We start from the raw sequence: 20,122 nt of genomic DNA on the forward strand, positions 1-20,122 counted from the left end.
GTGTCAAGTATTTATTCCTATGACCATGAGATCATATAACTCACTGGCACCGGAGGAATGCCTTGTGTGTACCAAACGTCACAACGTAAGTGGGTGACTATAAACATGTTCTACAGGTATCTCCAAAGGTGTCCGTTGAGTTAGTATGGATCAAGACTGGGATTTGTCACTCCGTGTGACGGAGAGGTATCTCGGGGCCCACTCGGTAATACAACATCACACACAAGCCTTGCAAGCAATGTGACTAAGTGTAAGTCACGGGATCTTGTATTACGGAACGAGTAAAGAGATTTGCCGGTAACGAGATTGAAATAGGTATGCGGATACCGACGATCAAATCTCGGGCAAGTAACATACTGAAGGACAAAGGGAATGACATACGGGATTATATGAATCATTGACACTGAGGTTCAACCGATAAAATCTTCGGAGAATATGTAGGATCCAATATGGGCATCCAGGTCCCGCTATTGGATATTGACCGAGGAGTGTCTTGGGTCATGTCTGCATAGTTCTCAAACCCGCAGGGTCTGCACACTTAAGGTTCGGTGACGTTTCGGTATAGTTGAGTTATAGGTGTTGGTAACCGAAAGTTGTTCGGAATCCCGGATGAGATCCAGGACGTCACTAGGAGCTCCGGAATGGTCCGGAGGTAAAGATTGATATATAGGAAGTCTTGTTTTGGTCACCGAAAAAGTTTCGGGCTCATCGGTAGTGTACTGGGAGTGCTGGGAGGGGTGCCGGGGACCATCGGGAGGGGTGTCACGCCCCAAGGGGTCTCATGGGCTATGGGAAGAGATAAACCAGCCCCTAGTGGGCTGGAATAAGTTCCCACTAAGGCCCATAAGGTTTGAGAAGGAAAAAACACAAGGTGAAAAGAGTTTCCAAGTGGGAAGGTGGAATCCTACTCCAAGTAGGATTGGAGTAGGACTCCTCCACCTCCAATTTCGGCCAAACCTTGAGGTTTTGAGGCTGCCTCCTCCCCTCCCTCCCTCCTATATATACTAGAGGTATTGAGGGTTTTTGAGACACAACTTTGCCACGTGCTGCTCGACCCTATACCACGCAGTTTTTCCTCTAGATTGTATTTCTGCGGATTAGATCGTTACCACCACTGCAGCGCCGTCACACTGCCAGAGAACTCTTCTACTTCTCCGCCCCCTCTTGCTGGATCAAGAAGGTGGAGATCGTCATCGAGCTGTACGTGTTGAACGCGGAGGTGCCGTCCGTTCGGCACTAGATCGGAACGGATTGTGACATGGATCGCAAGACGGTTCGTGCACCGGATCGCGAGACGGTTCGTCGGACGGATCGCGGGACGGATCGCGGGACGGTTCGTGGGGTGGTTCGAGGGACGTGAAGACGTTCCACTACATCAACCGCGTTTCTTAACGCTTCCTGCTGTGCGATCTACAAGGGTACGTAGATCGGAAATCCCCTCTCGTAGATGGACATCACCATGATAGGTCTTTGTGCACGTAGGAAAATTTTGTTTCCCATGCGACGTTCCCCAACACGCCCTTACCTCCCTCATGACCCGCCATTACGCAGGTGAGGATACTTGGCTAGCCCGTCGGAACAACCCTCCCTCAAACCCCGACACCTCAACAGTCCGGGACAGTAATGAAAAGTCACAACACAGCAAGAACAAGTGTCAGCATAGCGATGGTGAAGTCGATGACACGGCAGTCAATGCTGGTTCAGAAACTCCAGGCCCGGGCCCAAAAATAAGCCTTCCAAAGGAAGTCGGGACGGACCAACCGCGCTGGACAAAATACTTAAGAGGTCGTGTCAGATACACGACACTCAGAACAAGCCTGCTACCCACACCAACCGTAACTATTGGGTGATCAAGGCAGCAATCAAGAGCATGGCCGAAGACCAGGCCAAGATCCCGTGCAGCAAGGACGATGAAGAACCTCATCGCCCAAACAACGGGGGCCAAAAGCAGTTTACCCATGAAGTAAAAATGTTGAACATGACCTATGTTACCCACTTGCCAAAAAATGATAGGAAGCGAGCACTTTTGGACGTATATGCCATAGACCCCGTGGCCCCGAAGTACAATCCATGGTCGGCATGCCCGATCACTTATGATCGCACGGATCACCCTACCAGTATTCGACATCGGGGGTCAGCGGACTTGGTACTCGATCCCATCATTGATGGGTACCATCTCACACGAGTCCTCATGGATGGAGATAGTAGCTTCAATCTCATCTATGAGGATACAGTGCGAAAAATGGGCATTGATCCATCAAGAATCAAACCCAGCAAAACCACCTTCAAAGGAGTAATTCCTGGCGTCGAGGCTCGCTGTTTAGGCATGATAACCCTAGAGGTAGTGTTCGGTTCACCTGACAACTTTTGCAACGAAGATTTTATCTTCGACATTGTCCCCTTCTGCAACGGGTACCATGCACTCCTCGGCCGTACGACGTTCACTCGCTTCAATTCCGTCCCCCATTATGCATACCTCAAGATGAAGATGCCAGGACCTAATGGTGTTATTACAGTCAATGGTAACACCGAGCGATCCCGCCGGACGGAAGAACACACTGCGGCTTTGGCAGTAGAAGTACAGACCGGGGACATGACTCGCAGGCCAAAGCTAACCATCAAGGAGCATAAACGGGCTCGCGCCCCGCAACAGTTACATATCATGCCAGCTAAATAGGGATACACGCCCCATAGCACCACCTTGCCTCCAGCAAAGTATGTACCTCGAAGACACAATTTTGGCTATGGGGATTAATAATATACAGCTTATTGTTTGGATAAACCGAACCATGGCTAGTATAATCTTCGAACACATATAGGTACCGTTAAGGATTGATCTATGTGTTAAGCAAACCCATACATCGGTAGCCTCTCAAGACCACCATTGTTTAAAAAGAGCTGTACATTGAAGTTCTCCCCTTTCAAGGAATATTCCCCAACGAGTGAAGCTGCAGACGTGCAACACGGTGTTTATAAGAACATAAAGCCAGTTATACCAAACCCTCTGTAAACCTCTACTCTATAAACTTTCTTCTTTATATATATACAGCTGCTTGTTGAGTTTGAACTATACGATTAAAAGTTTTTCAGAAATAAGGAACACCCTTGGTTTACGAGCTTCGCAATGTATTTTTCATCCTGCTTTTTCTGAACTATTTTTTGAACACCAACACAAGCCTGTTTTCACGCATATCTTAGATATTGGCTAAATTGACGGGGGGCTTGGCCGTCATGACCACCCATCTGAACCATTACAATACTATTTGGCATTTCACATGAGCGAAGTCTTGGATTCACATTATATGCATCGGTTCCGAATTATGTCTTTGGTCAAAATTTTGGTTGCCCCACTCATGTGTTTACCCATTTACGTTCCGCCAGTTCGGCTAAAAGGATAAAGGGAGAACCACATCAATTGTATTTCCAGGTAGTCTCGTTAAGTACCTCAGTGGAGAAAGCCGAAAATTGATCGGCATGATAAGCGAGAACTCGTGTGTGATCTGAAGACAAGCGTTAAACTAAGAACCGCTGGGGGTTCATCGTGTTGTGCGAAGACCAAGTGATTACAGTTTTTTACACCATGGTGTTGGAAATATGCCCTAGAGACAATAATAAATTAGTTATTATCATGTTTCCATGTTCATGATAATTGTTTATTATCCATGCTATAATTGTATTGATTGGAAACTAAAATACATGTGTGGGTACATAGACAACGAAGTGTCCCTAGTATGCCTCTACTGGACTAGCTCATTGATCAAAAATGGCTAAGGTTTCCTAGCCATAGACATGAGTTGTCATTTGATAAATGGATCACATCATTAGGCGAATGATGTGATGGACAAGACCCAAACCTTAAGCATATCGTTTGATCGTATCCAACTTTACTCCTATTGCTTTATTCATATCAATGTATCTGTTCCTATGACCATGAGATCATGCAGCTCACTGACACCGGAGGAATGCTTTGTGTGTATCAAACATCACAATGTAACTGGATAATTATAAATATGCTCTACACGTATCTCCAAGGGTGTCTGTTGAGTTGGCATGGATCAAGACTGAGATTTCTCACTCCGTGTGACGTAGAGTATCTCGGGGCCCACTAGGTAATACAACATCACAATAAGCTTGCAAGCAATGTGACTAAGGATTTAGTCATGACATCTTGTATTACGAAATGAGTAAAGAGACTTGCCAGTAACGAGATTGAACTAGGTATAGAGATACCAGCGATTGAATCTCGGACAGGTAACATACTGATGGACAAAGGGAACTACATATGGGATTAATTGAATCTTTGACATGGTTGGTTTGACCGATGTATATCTTTGTAGAATATGTAGGATTCAATATGGGCATCCATGTCCCGCTATTGTTTATTGACCATAGAGGTGTGTCGGTCATGTCTCAATAGTTTTCGAACCCATAGGGTCTACACACTTAACGTTCAATGACGATATAAACATAGTTGAGTTATTGTGTTGGTGACCGAAGGTCATTCGGAGTCCCGGATGGGATCTCAAACATGATGAGGAGCTTCAGAATGGTCCGTAGATAAAGATTGATACATAGGAAGTTTCGTTTTGGTCATCGAAAAAGTTTCGCGCATCATCGGTAATGTACCAGGAATGCCGAAAGTGTTCTGGAGTCCACCGGAAAGGGTCTACCACCCTCGGAGGAGCCACATGGGCTGAGTCGGGTGCACTCCAGCCCCTGGTGGGCTGGGCGCCCCTCCCCACCTAGGCCCATGCGACCAAGGGATGGTGGAGGGCTGGCCCAAGGGTGGCGCCACCTTTCTTGGTGGCCAAGCCACCTTTCTTGAGAATTAAAATCACCTTGAAGAAACAAGAATAAGAATTATGTAGTGCATATCCTTCATCAAGTTAAATTTATTACAAGCAACATATTTAACATACCACTTATTCTTCTTAAAAATATTAAGGAGAGATATGATCACAAACTTGAAGAAATCTTGAAAGACCACCGATGAGAATTTGGAATGAAAGAGGATAAAACAAATGAACTAGGCTACATGAGGACAAGAGAGCATGATTCGACTAGAGAATGCTTGAGCAAGCCATCCGAATAATTGAGAGATGAACGAAGGGACAATAATTAAGAAGAAATTAAGAATGAAAGCTGAAAGACGACGATGATTTTGCTGCAACCATAGTTGGATTTTGCTACTACCGTTGAACTTTTTTGCTATATCCATTCAACGACGCTGAATTACTGGTGGCCACCGCCGATGCAATCCCGTTTGGCGACTAGCGAGCATCAATGGCGAGGGGCGACGATGTAGCTACAACCGGAGGGGAGCTACAACCGTCCTGGTGAGAGCTGCAACCACATGTGCAGTTGTTGCATGGGCTAAGGCGACGACGAGGACAACCGGCAAGGGTGGGGACCAATGACGAGGAGGGCCGGAGAGGATGTGGACCGACGACGAGGACGTCCTGCGGGGGTGGGGACTCGCGACGAGGACGACCATCGAAGGAGATCGAAGGCGCGGCGACGAGGACCCCGAGCGGATCCAGCCCAAGAAAGAAGAAGACAAGAAGATTTTTTTTCCCACATCTAATAATCACACGACTCGCATCCAACAAAATGAGATGCGGCCGGTGGAAACTTTTCGGCCGGCGCACCGGCGCCCACGAGTTCCGTTTGAGGTGCCGAATTAGCCCCACCGTAAGCTCCGCACCAAATCCGTCGATTTCGCCACGCGCCCACCGTTTTCGCGTCTTCCCCGCTCCGGCCCTGTCTTTCTCTCTCTCCTCAGGCCGCGATGGCACCGTCGGGGTCGAACCCGCTGGAGCCCGTGTTCCAGACCGTCGCTGCCTTCTCCCGCCGCCTCCTCATCGCCCCCGACACCGCACCGGACGACCACCGCCTCCGCCCCCTCCTCTCCCTCTCCCTCTCCCCGCCTCCTCCCCCGCCCCCGCTGCCGCCGCCGGAGGTCCTCAAGGCAAGCTCTCTCTCGCCGATTCCTCTCCGTTTCTCCGTATGGAGGGGCTAGTCGTAAGGTGTTCGGCTGAATGCGCAGCAGAAGGATGCGAAGGTGGCGCCCCTGACGAAGGAGGAGGTTGGCCGGGCGACCTGGATGCTGCTCCACACCATCGCCGCGCAGGTGCTCCGTCTTTACTGGCTCTGTCAGTAGCACACCAATGTTCAGCAATTGCCTGAAGCTACTAGTCTTGTTCATTTAGCAACATATCATGTGTCGTCAATTTGGATGGTCCATGGATTATTATGCATTTGCGTTTATTGATCAATTTACTTGTGGATAAGGCAACGAGCTGTTAAGCATTGATGCTTTAAATCCATTTGCTGCCAGCTTACTGTGTTTTGTTTAACCGAGTTTCAGTTTCCCGATGAACCAACCAGGCAGCAGAAACGCGATGCGAAAGAGCTGGTAAGCAGGACTGGGGACTCAACTAAATTTCTTTACATTTGGGGGTGATTCATAGGTGTGCTAGTATGGCATAATCTGCATACCTTACGGAATTGCGGTCTTGAAAGATGTATGAGCACTTTGCAGGTACTAGCTATTTACTATCGAGGGTTAAGAAGAACGTTCCAATTCAGACATTGATGCTTTTTTTATAGGCTTAGGTTGAGATCCGCACATGATTTGATAAAATAACCTGTAACGGATTCGTTGGGAGTAATGCTTGTTTTATTCTTTTATTTACTCAAATGGATGCTATCTTTGTACATGGACCCAAAAGGCAAGCAATGCTTGATAAAATTCGGACACAACGAGTTTCACAGTTTGAGTATTGCTACGGCAAAACTACAGGGCCATGCTATATTATGGACTTATCGATACACCTTCTGTTCATTTCCAATAAGTTCTGAGCTTTACGGTTTTAACAAGCATGTATTCCACTTGGTTTACCATTACTCTGAAGTATTATTATGTTATACGAGCGACCATTGACTACCACTTAATCTATCTGGAATATCAGTACAAGTCAGTTTGTTCAATTTTTTGTATTCTCTCTTCCTGAAGATCTCCCTGTCCCGCTTCTCATTTTAACTTTTGCTTGTCTTTTGGGTCCATGTACAAAGATAACATTTCTGCCTATTTTCATATTCAGATGGCTTTAATTTCGAGAATGTATCCTTGCAAAGAGTGCGCTGATCACTTCAAGGAAGTTTTGAAGTAAGCAATGCTCTCCGGACTCTTGGATAAATTGTTATTTCCATTTAAGTGGTTTGATGCTTGAGATGCCTTTGTACGCTACAGTCTTATATCGTGCTGAAATGTTGGTAGTTGATAGTTATCAAGGAATCAACCTTTGAACTTTTGCTGCTATATGATTAGTTACAGTTTGCAACATGAACCTATGTGTATAATGTCAGATTACCAAATTTATATACATGCACTTGTCTGTCACAATCTGCAACATTTTATCATTAAACTTTCCATGCCTGCTCGGTTCTTCACAGAAAGCAGTTGATAACTGACCAGGGTCATATAGATATAACAATTGAGCACGGTGATTCAATGGCTATTTATATGTACCAATTGCTAATATGTGGTGCAGGTGAATTGCTGGACATTTGGGTTCTTGAAAGCTTGCTTAGATTAAAACACTTAATCATTGTAGTGTAATATGTTCGAACCATGTGATCAGGTTGTCCAATTGTTGTTACTCGATTACTTTTTTGTGTTATGTGAACATAATGGCAAATAGGCAGTTCTCTTGGAACAACATTAAACTGACTTCATTATGATCTTATTTCAGAGCAAATCCTGTGCAGGCAGGATCCCAGGCTGAATTCTCTCAGTGGTTATGCTATGTGCACAATGTGGTTAATCGAAGGTAAGCCAATACAAGCAACTTTGTAATGTTTACTCGGTGGTCCATTGGAAAACCATCAAGGTAATTGTAGTTATAGCGTGTTCCTGTTGTCACTGGAAAGATATGGTCTGCAGGCCGAAAAGAGGAAAACCGAAGCAGTATATCGTTTTGGTTTGCTTTTATTACGATAAAACAGATGTTCTCATTCATCACAACATGTCATGATTCTACAGAATATTAAGCCGTCCACCGGCGGGACCATTCTTGTGAGCTGCTCACCTGAGCGTATCGTGGTTGTGTTTTGCAGCCTTGGAAAAACAATATTTCCCTGCCAGAGAGTAAATGCACGGTGGGGCAAGCTGGATTGCCCGGATCGCGCGTGCGACCTAGAAGGCTCCAACGACATCATGCCGAACCGATGACACTGCCCGGAAACCTTATAAAAATTTCCGTGCCAGTAACAAGTTTAAACCACCATTGGATGGGCAATACCAGGAGGATAAGGAAAGATAATTCAGGACAATACCGGTGTATTATTATTATCGTTTACCTCCTCCATCCTCTATCCCTGGCAAATGTAATACTAGTATATGTCATCTGAACCTGCCCCTTGATGCTGCGCTCCTGTACAGTACAGTTTCACCATCTTCACGGTGATGAAACACCCTATGATCTGTAAAGGTTTTGGGCGAGGTTCTATCAGTTACACCGATTTTACTGCTCTCTGAAATCTGAACTCTGATCCTTTCAAGTTTCATTTCAACTCCCCTATCTGGCAAACATTAGAGGTTTCTGTGCAGCCTGTATCCTGTCACAGGAAACCCTGGGAAACAGGGCACGGCATGTTCACGAGATTGCGCAGGGAAATTTTGGGGAAAAAGAGGCGGCAAATGCATGGATGATGGATCGGTACCACCACTAGTATATTCAAGGGCTTGGCAATCAATGAGAAGAGCAGGTCCGACAGACGGACTGACGGAGGAACGCATGGCATGGAGGCCACCTTCCTCGCTTGGCCCGGCCATTTCCCTGCACTGCCTCCTCGGTGTTGCCGAGACATAAATTCTGCCGTGTTATCGCCACCATTTCTTTAATCCCATACTGACTGACATCTAGAGTGATGCACATGCGGAGGCTGCATCACGCTTTGAATTGCATGTACTAGTGCCTGTCTTTATCTTACAGCCAGGAGGAGACGGTCTCAAGGAAGCAAACCACAAGAGCCAACGCCGGTGCTGAAGCTGAAGCGTCTCGGCTTCTGAGCTTCTCGGGGGACCTTGCAAGCGGTGGGGGAGCGATGGCGATGAAGCGCCGCTCCGTGCTGGCTTTGCTCGTCGTCGCGTTCGTCGGAGGGAACCTGCTCCTCGGGACCTCGTTCAGCGCCAGAAGCACGGTGGAGTCCTCAGCCTCAGGTACATACGCATGAAAACTGTCTCTGTTTGCTCTTCTCTCTCTTGCCCTCCTGTCACTTATACTTCAGGTGAATCCTGTTCTGCTTCTTCTGTCCCGTTTGGTTTATTATAGAGAAAAGTGTAGATAGCTTTAGCAGCTAGTGTCTGGTGTTGGTACTTGGTTCGATCTTTCAAAAGATTGTGGATGCAAGGTAGTGAAAGAAACTGCCAGTTCGACATGATAAGGCAAATCTGTAGTTACTCGTCTTTTTTATTTTGGATCTAACTCGGCTCCTCGCTATCTTTTTAACGATCGGGTCCTCGTCTCTGCAACTGCATACAACTCGAAGGAAATGTTTGGTAGGAAATTAAGCGAGGTCACGTTTGCATGGGTTGGTGCTGGTTTCTTCAGTTCTCACTATGTAGGTGCAGCAGCTACTTAGTCTCAGTAGGGAATATATGGTCTATGGCTTGACATCTTAACTGCAATCAATGCAGACTCGGACTATGGAACCGCTCAGCTAAACGGCAGGAGACTAAAGGTGTGCACTCTCAGACAGAACCTGTAAAAGTGCACTACATTTCACAGATCAGCATAATATACAAACACCACGTATACCCTCTGCTTCACACAATTTTCCGAATGAAAATTTCCTTTTGTTCAGTATAGCTTAAACTCTCAAGGAAGGATACCTAAGTTGTGTTCCCTGTATACCTTCTCCAGGAAAGTGGACATGATGTTACCAACAGGAAGACTAGGAACTTACAAGATGTAAAGACTGATGACTACCAACCTATCGACCCAAGTCCAAGCTCCAAGGCAAGTATCAGGCCAGGTCCAATCGAGCATGGCACTCCTATTCTTCCTTATATGCCACGGTTCCCGCCGCCTCCTGGTCAACCTAAGGACGCACGTTCTGCTCAATCCGCTGCCTCTCCTGTCGCTTAGCTGAAAACTTTTATGAACTGCTGCAGAGGCGGTACTTGAAAAATTAGAGAACCACCATATGTCCAAAGTCTTCTTTGATGTTATGTTATGTGTCGTATGTGTGTTTACACTAGGTACTTGAATGGTGCATGTTCTTTGATGTCTCCATGTTTGGAATCACTTGGTGAGGGACAGTATTAGCTGTATTTGTGGGTGGTCAATTAGTCAACTGATCAAATCTTGAGGGCATGCTTCTAGATTAGATAAGGTACCAGCATTATTCTGGGGCGCCCAGGTAAGCAGCACTGCTATTGTCATATGTAAATGTTATTGTTATGTTATAGCATAACTATGGTATTAGTCAGAACTGTTTACTGAATACTTATGTTACCTTGGTACTTGGTTGAAGCAGTTATCCAATTTTCAGAAAACTATCAGTATTGGAATACTTATTTCGAGTGTGAATCATTGGGCAGGTGTATTCACTAATCTAAGCCTCTTAGAGGATCCGGTTTGGAACGCGGAAATTTTTCTGGGCTCCAGATTGAACTATTTCCTGTGAAATTCTTCTTGTCCTATACATGCCCTAAAAGTTTATTCATCCACTTCTTCCGTCAGCCATCTGTAAAGATGGTGGATTTGACAACCTACTGAAAGTGGTATTGTCAAACCGGGTTTCATAATTAAAGAAAGTTGTCACTTAAGCTCTAAGTGTTTCTCGTATAGGTGTTCTCACATTTGAGAATCTTGTGATGAGGTTTTCTAAGTATGGAATCCTTTAGTTTCGGTCGGTATAATGAGAGAGATGGCTAGTTACAAGTTAGTCCAAGTCATTTCCAAAGACGCTTTCTGAATATAATAGGCGAGTATACAAACATGTCCTGATTACATTTTGCACATTCACCTACCAATACCATACCCTTTTGTGTATCCTGTGACACCCTATTGCGCACATGCTGATTTCTTTATTCTTGATTTGCCTTAGAAACTAAGGATCATGTGTTAATCAGCAAACGAAGGATGCTACCTATCTGTACTGTCTTCGCAACTTCCTGCAAGCGTGTGTTCAATTGTATAGCATATTTGACTTGATGATAGTAGAATTAAGCTGCAATTTAGTTGATGTGGGTATGCAGCTGCAAAAAAAGGCAACAAAACTTAGTTTGTCAAATCAAATTTACACCTGCCAAAACACTTTCAAAACCAGACAATATCATTTTGCCGACATCGGAGAAGAAGGAATATAGCATGGTTCTTCTTTAGTAAAATATATGATATAATGCTGACATATAATATTAGCTTATCTATTGATGTAATGTATCAATTTTGTAGAGCTGGTTGTTGGGATTTCCGGGATTGCTTTCAACTTAAGTTCAGACAAGCAGAACAAACTAATGGTGATTGACTGATGGTTCCCCTTATACCGGTCTCTTCCTTTCAAGCTTTGTTCATCTGTCCCACTGACACAAAGAGATGTCATAATATCATATGATCTATTATATGATACATGTCACTGTTTTGTCTTCCGGAACAAATATTTGTCAAAAGTAAATTTGACCACAAACATCTTCTTGGAATGAACTTGGTTACCAAAGGCATGTTCTGTTATATTAAGAATGCGTGCTCTAGATCAAAAGCAAGCAGAACCAAACATGCACATTACCTGCCAGGGCACAGCCTGTTCATAATCTTATTTAAAAAATACTACCAATGTCGATTCACACGCGGAGAAAAGAATCGATATGTCATCAGCAACTTGGATAAGCTAGGGTGACATGAGACCTAATCACCAAGCAACACTAGCAACAACCTTGATTACTATCATGACTTCATGAGTCATGACATGCATCTTCCTTCTGCTTCAAGGTATAATCACATCTCAGAGTTCTAGTTAATAAAGTCCACATGCACATTGTATCCACCACTATGGACCTTTGTATGAGAAACTACTCATGCATGCATCCTCTTTTTTTATCCACTATAGGCAGTGAGCTTCAATTACCTCTCCACTGGCAGCCTTCAACTATGTCACTTTGGGGCTTGAGTGACCAAATTATGCCCATTAGGTGACACCTACTTTCAGTGATAGGCCTATTACTGCAAACAGCCTAGCTGACAAGCTTTGTGATGGACAATAATTGTGGTTGAGCACCGGTGTTAAGACTCAGCAATCACAAAAAACGCCCTTTGCTGACACCTTAGCTGCTAATGGTGACGCATTGTGCGACTTGGAGCGAGAACCGATGGTGTTGTTTCATTCAACAGTATTCGCGGCCCTATGGATACAGTGACAAGAGGTTGTTCAGAAGCTGTTGAGTTTGCGGTGACATTTTTCCAAACCATGGGTTCGCAGCGGTACAATTATCGCAATCGGAAACGGACATTTCAGAGGGGCGTATATCTGAATTTACCTTTGGGAAACACTCATGCGCCTATCCCCTTTTGTCCTCTGATGACACAGCATTTCTTTGAATCATTCTTCTAAATAAATGGCATTGTGCTGCGACTGAAGTCAAATCACGTTTATTTTCGAAACCGTTATGTTTCCTTTCCTTTTTCTTATTTTTTGTATCATACTTATGTGCCCATCCATATCCTTGCTGACTGATGATTCCAATGTCAGTAACGTCGTCTTGCTGCATATGTGGATGATATCCATGGTGTATATCTTACGCTCGAAACTAATAGTAGGAAATATATTTCTAGTAAGCTTATTACAGAGCGACAAGGATGTGCTTATTTTGTTTTCTTGGTCCAACAAGAAGCATCTGTCTCATGGAAGGCAAGGGTTTGCATTGCTCCATCTGTTCATGAGAGCTTTAAAAGAGGAAAGTGGGATCCCAGTTTGACAAATTCTCAAGCCTCAAGCGAGAATAGATTCTAAAACAAGCCAAAATGCTGCTTTTTTCCCTGAGCCTTATTTGAAGCAACTGCATCTTAGCATCCTCCGAGTGTTTCATTCCCCGATCCAAGCAAAGCTATGCCGAAGCCTAAAGAACGGAGACTCTCTTTCCAGGAACTGAATCAACCGATCAGAACAGACTGCAGCACCGAATTCCAAGCTTGTGAAACTGAAACCTCACTCTGATGTTACATCCAAATGCACCATTCTATGCCCAGATCCTCTGTACGTACCAAGCATGGAACATGACAAGCGCAAGCAAGGACAGCCGGCCACTGAGAACAAGAATGATAAAGACAATTTTGGCTCAATTCAGACGATTTTTGGGACCATTCGAAATTGTAAACGGAGGCGTAAGCGGAAGATTAGGCGGTCGAGACGAGCTCTTGGCGCACGCTTGCCGAGCTGTCTGCATTGCACGCCGTGAGATGCTCGCTCGCTCCTTATCTGAAAGCTGGGGAGCAATCGTCCCAGTGACGCTGCGTTGGTGCAAAGGCATAGGCATGATAGACAATAATGCCTGCCATGCCCCGGGGTTTAGCCCAGTTGAGCTCCTATTCTTTTGGCAGTAGTCAGTGCTAAGTCATGTGCTCTTGAGAGATACTCATGCCTTCCCTCTGCTTTCCCTCGATGCTTTGGTAATGCAAACCTGTGAGCTCTTTTTTCTTTTCTTTTCTGTAGCGGGTTAACAACGAACCTGTGAGCTCTTAATTTGTGCCTTGGTTCTCTAACCGCTCGCTCATCAGTGCTGGTGCTCCTACATGAGACTTACATGTTCCTTCCTGATTTTCTCTGTGAACTCAGGTACTTACACAGTGCAAATTGCACTACCATTTTGAGTGTGGTAAGCAGCAACTGGCTAGTACAGTACGTAAGAGTACATCAAACTTTACTTTGAGGCTACTGCTATACTTAACCACTAGACTACTCGCTAGCTAGCAGTAGTACTTCATGAGATGTGTAAACGCCAAGTGCTAATTAATGCGGTAGTGCATGGTCCTGGAGCTACATTTGGCTTCTTTCTTTTGGTATCCACTGCTCCTCTATGCTCAACTAAAAGCCACTCAGCAGTAACACTGCCGTGGTTAGTTAATAGCCACCGAACAGTGACGCCGCCGTGAATTGATAGCACGCAGTGGAGCACGTTTCCAGTCTCTCTCCATGTAGTACAGCGATCTACTACCACTACGAGGACGAACCTTCTTCACCAGCTAGATAGCCAGCCGGCCAGTACAAAGGCGTCCAGCTCTACTAAGATTCCGCCGCTTTATACCGTGTCTGTGCGGTCAGATACCAGTCGCCTTTGCACCCATATGCCATATAGTGCACATGCATCGGCACATGGCCAAAATGCCAACGTGATACATTCACTCACAGACGCAGGCTAACGACATAACCAATGATTAATCAGTGCTGATGAAGGAGAGGGGAGAAGATATGTGATGTGTCTTTGGGGAAAGCCGATCCACTGTTCCAATCTGTAAACTAAAGGAGGCACGGCAGTGTGCCCCATGAGGCCGAGGCCATGACCGACCGATTAAAAAGCGCATCATAAAAAAAGATTAGCAGATCCTCCTTAGAAGCAAAGGGGAGAGGAGGAGGGAAAGGTATGTATGTATTGTGTGCGGTCTTGCAGAGGGAAGGGAGCTAGCTGTGTGGGGGCCTGACGAAGCTTAACTCGCAAATAACAGCCGCTTTTAAGGGCCCTCGACCTGCTTGCTCGCTGGGTTTTGGAGCCTAGCATTTCGTCTTCTGGGAGGTCAGCCAAGATCTTCTCGTCTTCTGGGAGGCAGGGCAGGCAGGCAGGCCGGATTTCATCTGAAGAAGATTAGGCTTCTCGGCCGCATTGCATTTCCATATCAGGTACCACTGAAACCTATGCAGCCTTTGAAAACTCAGACTTGTTCTTCCTCATCCTTACCGTGATGGCAGTCTTGTTTGGTCTCCTTCTCGTTTTGTTTGGAATCTTGAAGCTTTCCGTCCCGTTCTTTTTCTCTTATGGTGCATGCCATTGCTGCATCTGTTGTTCATTTTTCCCTGATCGCAGTTTGCGACGTAGCTCGTGAACTGGAAACGGAACCATGCACTGCATTTCGCAACTTCAGTTACACGTTGTCGGATTGCCCGACCCTCTTTCGGCTAGATAACGAGCTAACAGGTTCCATAGGACAACCGAAGCTGAGGTTAATCTTCAGACTGCTGCTCAACTTACCGGGCGTCATTAACAACAAGGTCATTTGTTAAGAGCTTTTTTACGGTACCCTATACTGAGGCAACAGTATATTTCTAATCTCACCGTTGATTTCATATGGGTAATATAGACTTTTTTAGTTTTCACGGTAAAAAATGTGTTCGTTCATAGATGGCTGATGGGCTAATACTTCGCCCCATATCCCGCATCTTGCCGTTACGCTCGTCCCTCCCCAAGTCACTCCAGGAAATAGGCATTGCCGCCGCCGGGGGAATCGGCCCTTGTTTGCCCCGTCCATCTACCTCCAGCCGTGCTCCGTTGTTGCCCTTCCGGTAGCCGTGTCTCATGGCCGTGAGCTTGCTTCCGCGTCACATCGTCTGTGCCCCGACTGTGTGATTGCATTGTAGAAGGTAGAAACTGAACGAGCCACACACACTTTCAAAATTCACGAACTAAAGCACCATTTCCAGAACGTTGTATGGGGGTAGGCACGCAGATCAAACTTCAAGTTTCTGAATCTGATAAGACAAAAATCAATGCTTTCAGCATTAAATCGCGATTAGCCAAGGGGCCAAGCTGCGGGAGTCGCTCTTCTTCGTGAGGAAGAGGAGGGGGCTCGCAGAGGGAGATAAATCGGGCGTGCGGCGGCAGCGGCCGGAATCGTCGCGGCGTAGGCGTGGGTCAGGTCAGCGGGTGGACGGGCTGAAATATTACGATGTTCCCAAACTGCCCTCAATCTCCGTATATTGCTCCACTTTGCTCGGGTTGGAGTGCATATACTGCTGGCCCGTTGAAGCAATACAAATCAATCTCTAGCGTTGGATTTCCCCGAATGGACGGACTAATTTTATTACGGGGTACCATAAAAGATCTCCTATAAAAAGGCGATGAAATCTTCCCAGCTTTCGGCAAACGTGGCACACTTTGTTGACAAAAGTAGCTTAAGCCGCCTCACAAGTCAGGATGAACACGTGGTGTGCTAGCGGTAATCCTGTCCAATTGTTATTTTTGGACCTTTCGGGACAGCGTCGGCGTGGTAGCAGCTTGCTAGAAGTAACCACAAAAGGCCAAAGAAAATACTTGACGACTTGTCCAATTTGTTGCACATCCTTGTCACCGGCCCGGGAATGAATTACGTACGTGTAACATACGTAGTTGATGTCGTCATCCTAACCTTAGCCCCGACCATGTAAATCACCATCGACAACACACCTTAACTGATCTATTACTACTACTACCATGCTTTTTGAAACGGAATTACAACTACCATGTTTGCACCACGTTTTCTGTGAATGTAATGTGCCGCGATCTAGCCCGTGTTGTAGTACGTACGTACAATCTACCGTGCCAGTGTACGACTAACCGCACAGTACTTCTATTGATAATAGCACACGCGTCGATCAGAATTCAGAGTCCTTGGGACGCTAGCTATAGCACAAACCGTGTGCGTGTATCTGAAATGCAGACGCACACGATCCCCGTGCGCGTGCTGGGATCAGAGGAGCTCTCCGGCATGGACAAGCACAATCATGGGCACATGGTGCTTCCCCTGTCTGTCACCCCCCATTTCCATCATCGCCGGGCACGAGCTAAGCTACGGTCAAACACTCAAACTGAACCCCAATCAGGATGGACGCACAGTGCAGCTCGGCGAGATGATCGACCTGATCATTGGGGGTGGATTTCTTCGCCTTGTCCGAGATGTAGGAGAATGTGTGGCGCTCATGTCGCTACCGCTGTCCGTGCATGGCTCCGCGGGAGAGAAGAGAAACGGAGTCCGTCTTGGACCCTTTGCCTAGTACTCCCCCGTTTTTAAATATATATTTTTTTAGAAGTTTCATTATAGACTACATACGGATGTATATAGACATGTTTTAGAGTATAGATTCATACATTTTACATTGTATGCAGTCTTTAGAGCATCTCCAACAGCCGCGCTTCGGCTGGTTTAGCGCGGCCGCCAGCGCCGGCTCCAACAGCCGCGCTAAAATACAGCGCGCGCCACTCCAGCAGCGCGCAAAAAATGCAGCACACGTGACTCGCCGGACATTTCACATATATGGTATTTTAGACACAAAATGAGTTTGAAACATTCATCAAAATGCAATGAACATGTGCAATTTGACACAAACAAGTTGATGAATAAAAGTTCATGCCTACAAGTTCATCCAACCAAGTTCATGGGTGCCGGCGGGGGAGGGGTCGCGACTGTACAGTGGGGTGAGCGGGGTGCCGGCGCGTGCTTCCATGGGTGCAGTTCGCCGGCGCCGGCGCGGGGCGTAGGAGGCGGAGAGGAGAGAGTGTGGCGCCAGCGCTCGAGTGTGACGCGCGCGGAAGCGGGCGCCCCAAATACATCGCGCGAGATAACGAATCCGACCGCGCACCCAACTCCTTATAGCGCGCGTGCGGTTATTGCGCATCCGCTGGAGCCACCCGTCAGGTTGTGCGCGCGCTAAAATGGCCTAATTTTTGACGCGGCGCTTGTTTAGCACGGCTGTTGGAGATGCTTTTATTATACTCCCTCCATCCAAAAATACTTGTCCTAGAAGTAGATGTATTTAGACTTATCTTAGTTATAGATACATCCATTTTATACATTTCTAGGACAAATATTTCCGGACGGAGGGAGTAATATTTAAAAACGAAGATAGTAGTAGGTAAGTATAAATTAAGAAATGATGATAAATTGGCGGCCCGTTTGTTTTGTTTGTGTACACTGTTACCGGTGATCTGGTTCGCTGTTCTCGGACCAAAATCCAAAGCCCTGCCCACATGCTTGGGTTTACTCTTTCCCGTCGCGTTTCCTGAAGAGCTAGTATGGGTTTTTCCTTGAGCGTAAATTCAGATTGCCATGGTCCATTTTTGTGATCCCAGTAGCTAAACCAACCCAGCATTGAGAACAAGTGTAACGCCGATGTGGTGCTCTGGTGCAAGGACCGGCACACCCGTCGGCAGCAGATGCAGACGCAGACGCAGACAGAGAGGCGACGCGGGGCGAAAACGGCAAGGAGGCTTCCGGCCATTTAAAGGGAGCTGTGTGGTGTAGTGTAGCCTAGTGAGCGGTGGCCGGTGGTCCAGACTTTGTACTACTACTAATCAAGAAGAAAGAAACCATGCGTGTCGTGTCTTGGCTCCCTGTTCCGTGCAGTAATCTGGGTTGCCTCCATCTCCATGCCATGGCTCTACCTCTATCTCTACCTCTACCTCTACCTCTACGTGCATGTGCGGCTGGTCCCCCGGCGACGCCCTCGGCTCACACTGTAGCCCGTCCGTAGGCCTGGTCTGGATAACGATACAGAGCTGCCCTACAGTGATCGATCGGTGCCCCCCAATCCTTTGATCCTTTCCGGTTACGGCGCACGTCAGGCCCAGCTTCTTTCTTCCGGCATGCAAGGAAGGCCACAGCCTCTTGGTGCCGCCTTGCCATGACAAATTGACAATGACAGGCCAGTCCGGCCGACGGATCTCCTCCGCGGTCCGCCGGCCCTGCCAACTCGCGAGCGTGGCAGCCGGTCTTTATTACCGCCGCCGCGCTAGCCCAGCTACTACTACAGGTCTAGCACCACAGTGCAAAGCTGGTCTGGTCCCCTGCCTGATCCGTGGAGCCGGAGGCCCGGCTGGGCAGCGGCAAGCAACGGCGGCAGCTGCTAAAAGAACGGAGAGAGAGAGAGAGAGAGGGGGGGAAATTGTTCACGCCACCTTTACAGAGGAGGGAGCGGCCTTTTTTGTCCGGCGAGCGAGCGAGCGGAGCGGAGCGGGTGCGGAGGAGGAAGACCGGCTCCCGAGCGGGGACCAGAAGCAGAGATGATAACGTGCTCGACGGACGGACGGACGGATGCCGGTCGCGATAAGGTGGCCGCTTTGCGCAAAGTGCGTGACAGCCCCGAGGGGTTTTGGCTGGATCGCTCCGCTTTACAGCCTCCGCTCCGCCTCGCCCACGGCCACGGGAGCGCGCATCCAACCCAACCCAGCGCTACGTCCGTCTACGTGGGCTACTGGGTGGGGGTGGGGGTGGGGGTGGGGGGCATTGCCATGCCATGACGTTTTGCCGCTGGTACTACAGCGTTGCGTTGGATCACACACAGCTCCAACCAAAGGGAATGGGCACTTGTTTAGCATGATCGACATGTATGGCTCTCGTCTCGAACTGGTTTAGGCTGAGGCAGTTAAGCTCAGGCTCTGGTGGCCTGAGCCCAACCACTCCACTTTCCTGGTCCGGCTAGAGACAAGCGCTGGGAGGCGAGATTAATTGCGACCGTCCACATCCCCCGTTGATGAATTGGGAAAGGCTTATTAGCAGATGGGTAACGTAAGACCCCGTTCCGAGGTGACGCTCCACGCCTGCGTGGGTGCCACCGTGCCAACGAATGAGACGCACGTAGCATATCCCAGCTAAACTTCCCGGCGTCCACCATGGGATTGTTTATGGCTGCAACTCATCAGTGCACAACAACTTGTGATCGTGATTATCATACGGCGCCGGACGGGCTGCAAACTGAGCTTGTTATGTTAGCAGGAGGAGTGCTGCTTTAGTTGTTCAAACAACCGCTTATATATTAATCGTCCGTGTACATGCTAAAGATTGTTATCGCCACGTGTAGCTGGCGTAGAGCGCAAAATACTGCCTCTTTTGTCAAAATATACAAATTTCATTCTATTTTTTCTCATTTTGGCTTTAGATATGAAGATAAGCTGTTATGAGCGCATGGTTCATGTTCATGGTTATTCATGCATTTTATACTCCCTCCGTTCCTAAATATAAGTCTTTTAAGCAATTTCACTAGCGGACTACATACGGAGCAAAATGAGTGAATCTACACTCTAAAGTATGTCTATATACATTCGTATGTAGTCCTCTAGTGAAATCTTTAAAAAGACTTATATTATAAAACGGAGGGA

At 46.9% G+C, this 20,122-nt stretch overlaps 2 protein-coding genes across 3 annotated transcripts; both read left to right on the forward strand.

Moving 5' to 3' along the window:
* The first annotated feature begins 5,641 nt into the window (after positions 1-5,641).
* LOC123449380 (FAD-linked sulfhydryl oxidase ERV1) lies at positions 5,642-8,541 on the forward strand. Of its 2 annotated transcripts, none has more exons than XM_045126583.1 (6): positions 5,642-5,968; positions 6,047-6,130; positions 6,368-6,415; positions 7,104-7,168; positions 7,755-7,832; positions 8,119-8,541. In XM_045126583.1, the coding sequence occupies exons 1-6, from the start codon at positions 5,789-5,791 to the stop codon at positions 8,231-8,233; spliced, it is 570 nt and encodes a 189-aa protein (XP_044982518.1). In that variant the 5' UTR covers positions 5,642-5,788; the 3' UTR covers positions 8,234-8,541. The 2 variants fall into 2 exon arrangements, with proteins under 2 accessions (XP_044982518.1, XP_044982519.1); XM_045126584.1 differs by having other exon boundaries at positions 6,050-6,130.
* A 102-nt stretch (positions 8,542-8,643) lies between these two features.
* Positions 8,644-10,511, forward strand: LOC123449381. The gene is made up of 3 exons (XM_045126585.1): positions 8,644-9,223; positions 9,701-9,744; positions 9,927-10,511. Exons 1-3 carry the CDS (start codon positions 9,109-9,111, stop codon positions 10,149-10,151), a joined length of 384 nt encoding a protein of 127 aa, XP_044982520.1. The 5' UTR covers positions 8,644-9,108; the 3' UTR covers positions 10,152-10,511.
* Positions 10,512-20,122: the final 9,611 nt, after the last annotated feature.

Source organism: Hordeum vulgare, chromosome 4H, assembly GCF_904849725.1.
Source record: "Hordeum vulgare subsp. vulgare chromosome 4H, MorexV3_pseudomolecules_assembly, whole genome shotgun sequence".
Classification (NCBI taxonomy): Eukaryota; Viridiplantae; Streptophyta; class Magnoliopsida; order Poales; family Poaceae; genus Hordeum; species Hordeum vulgare.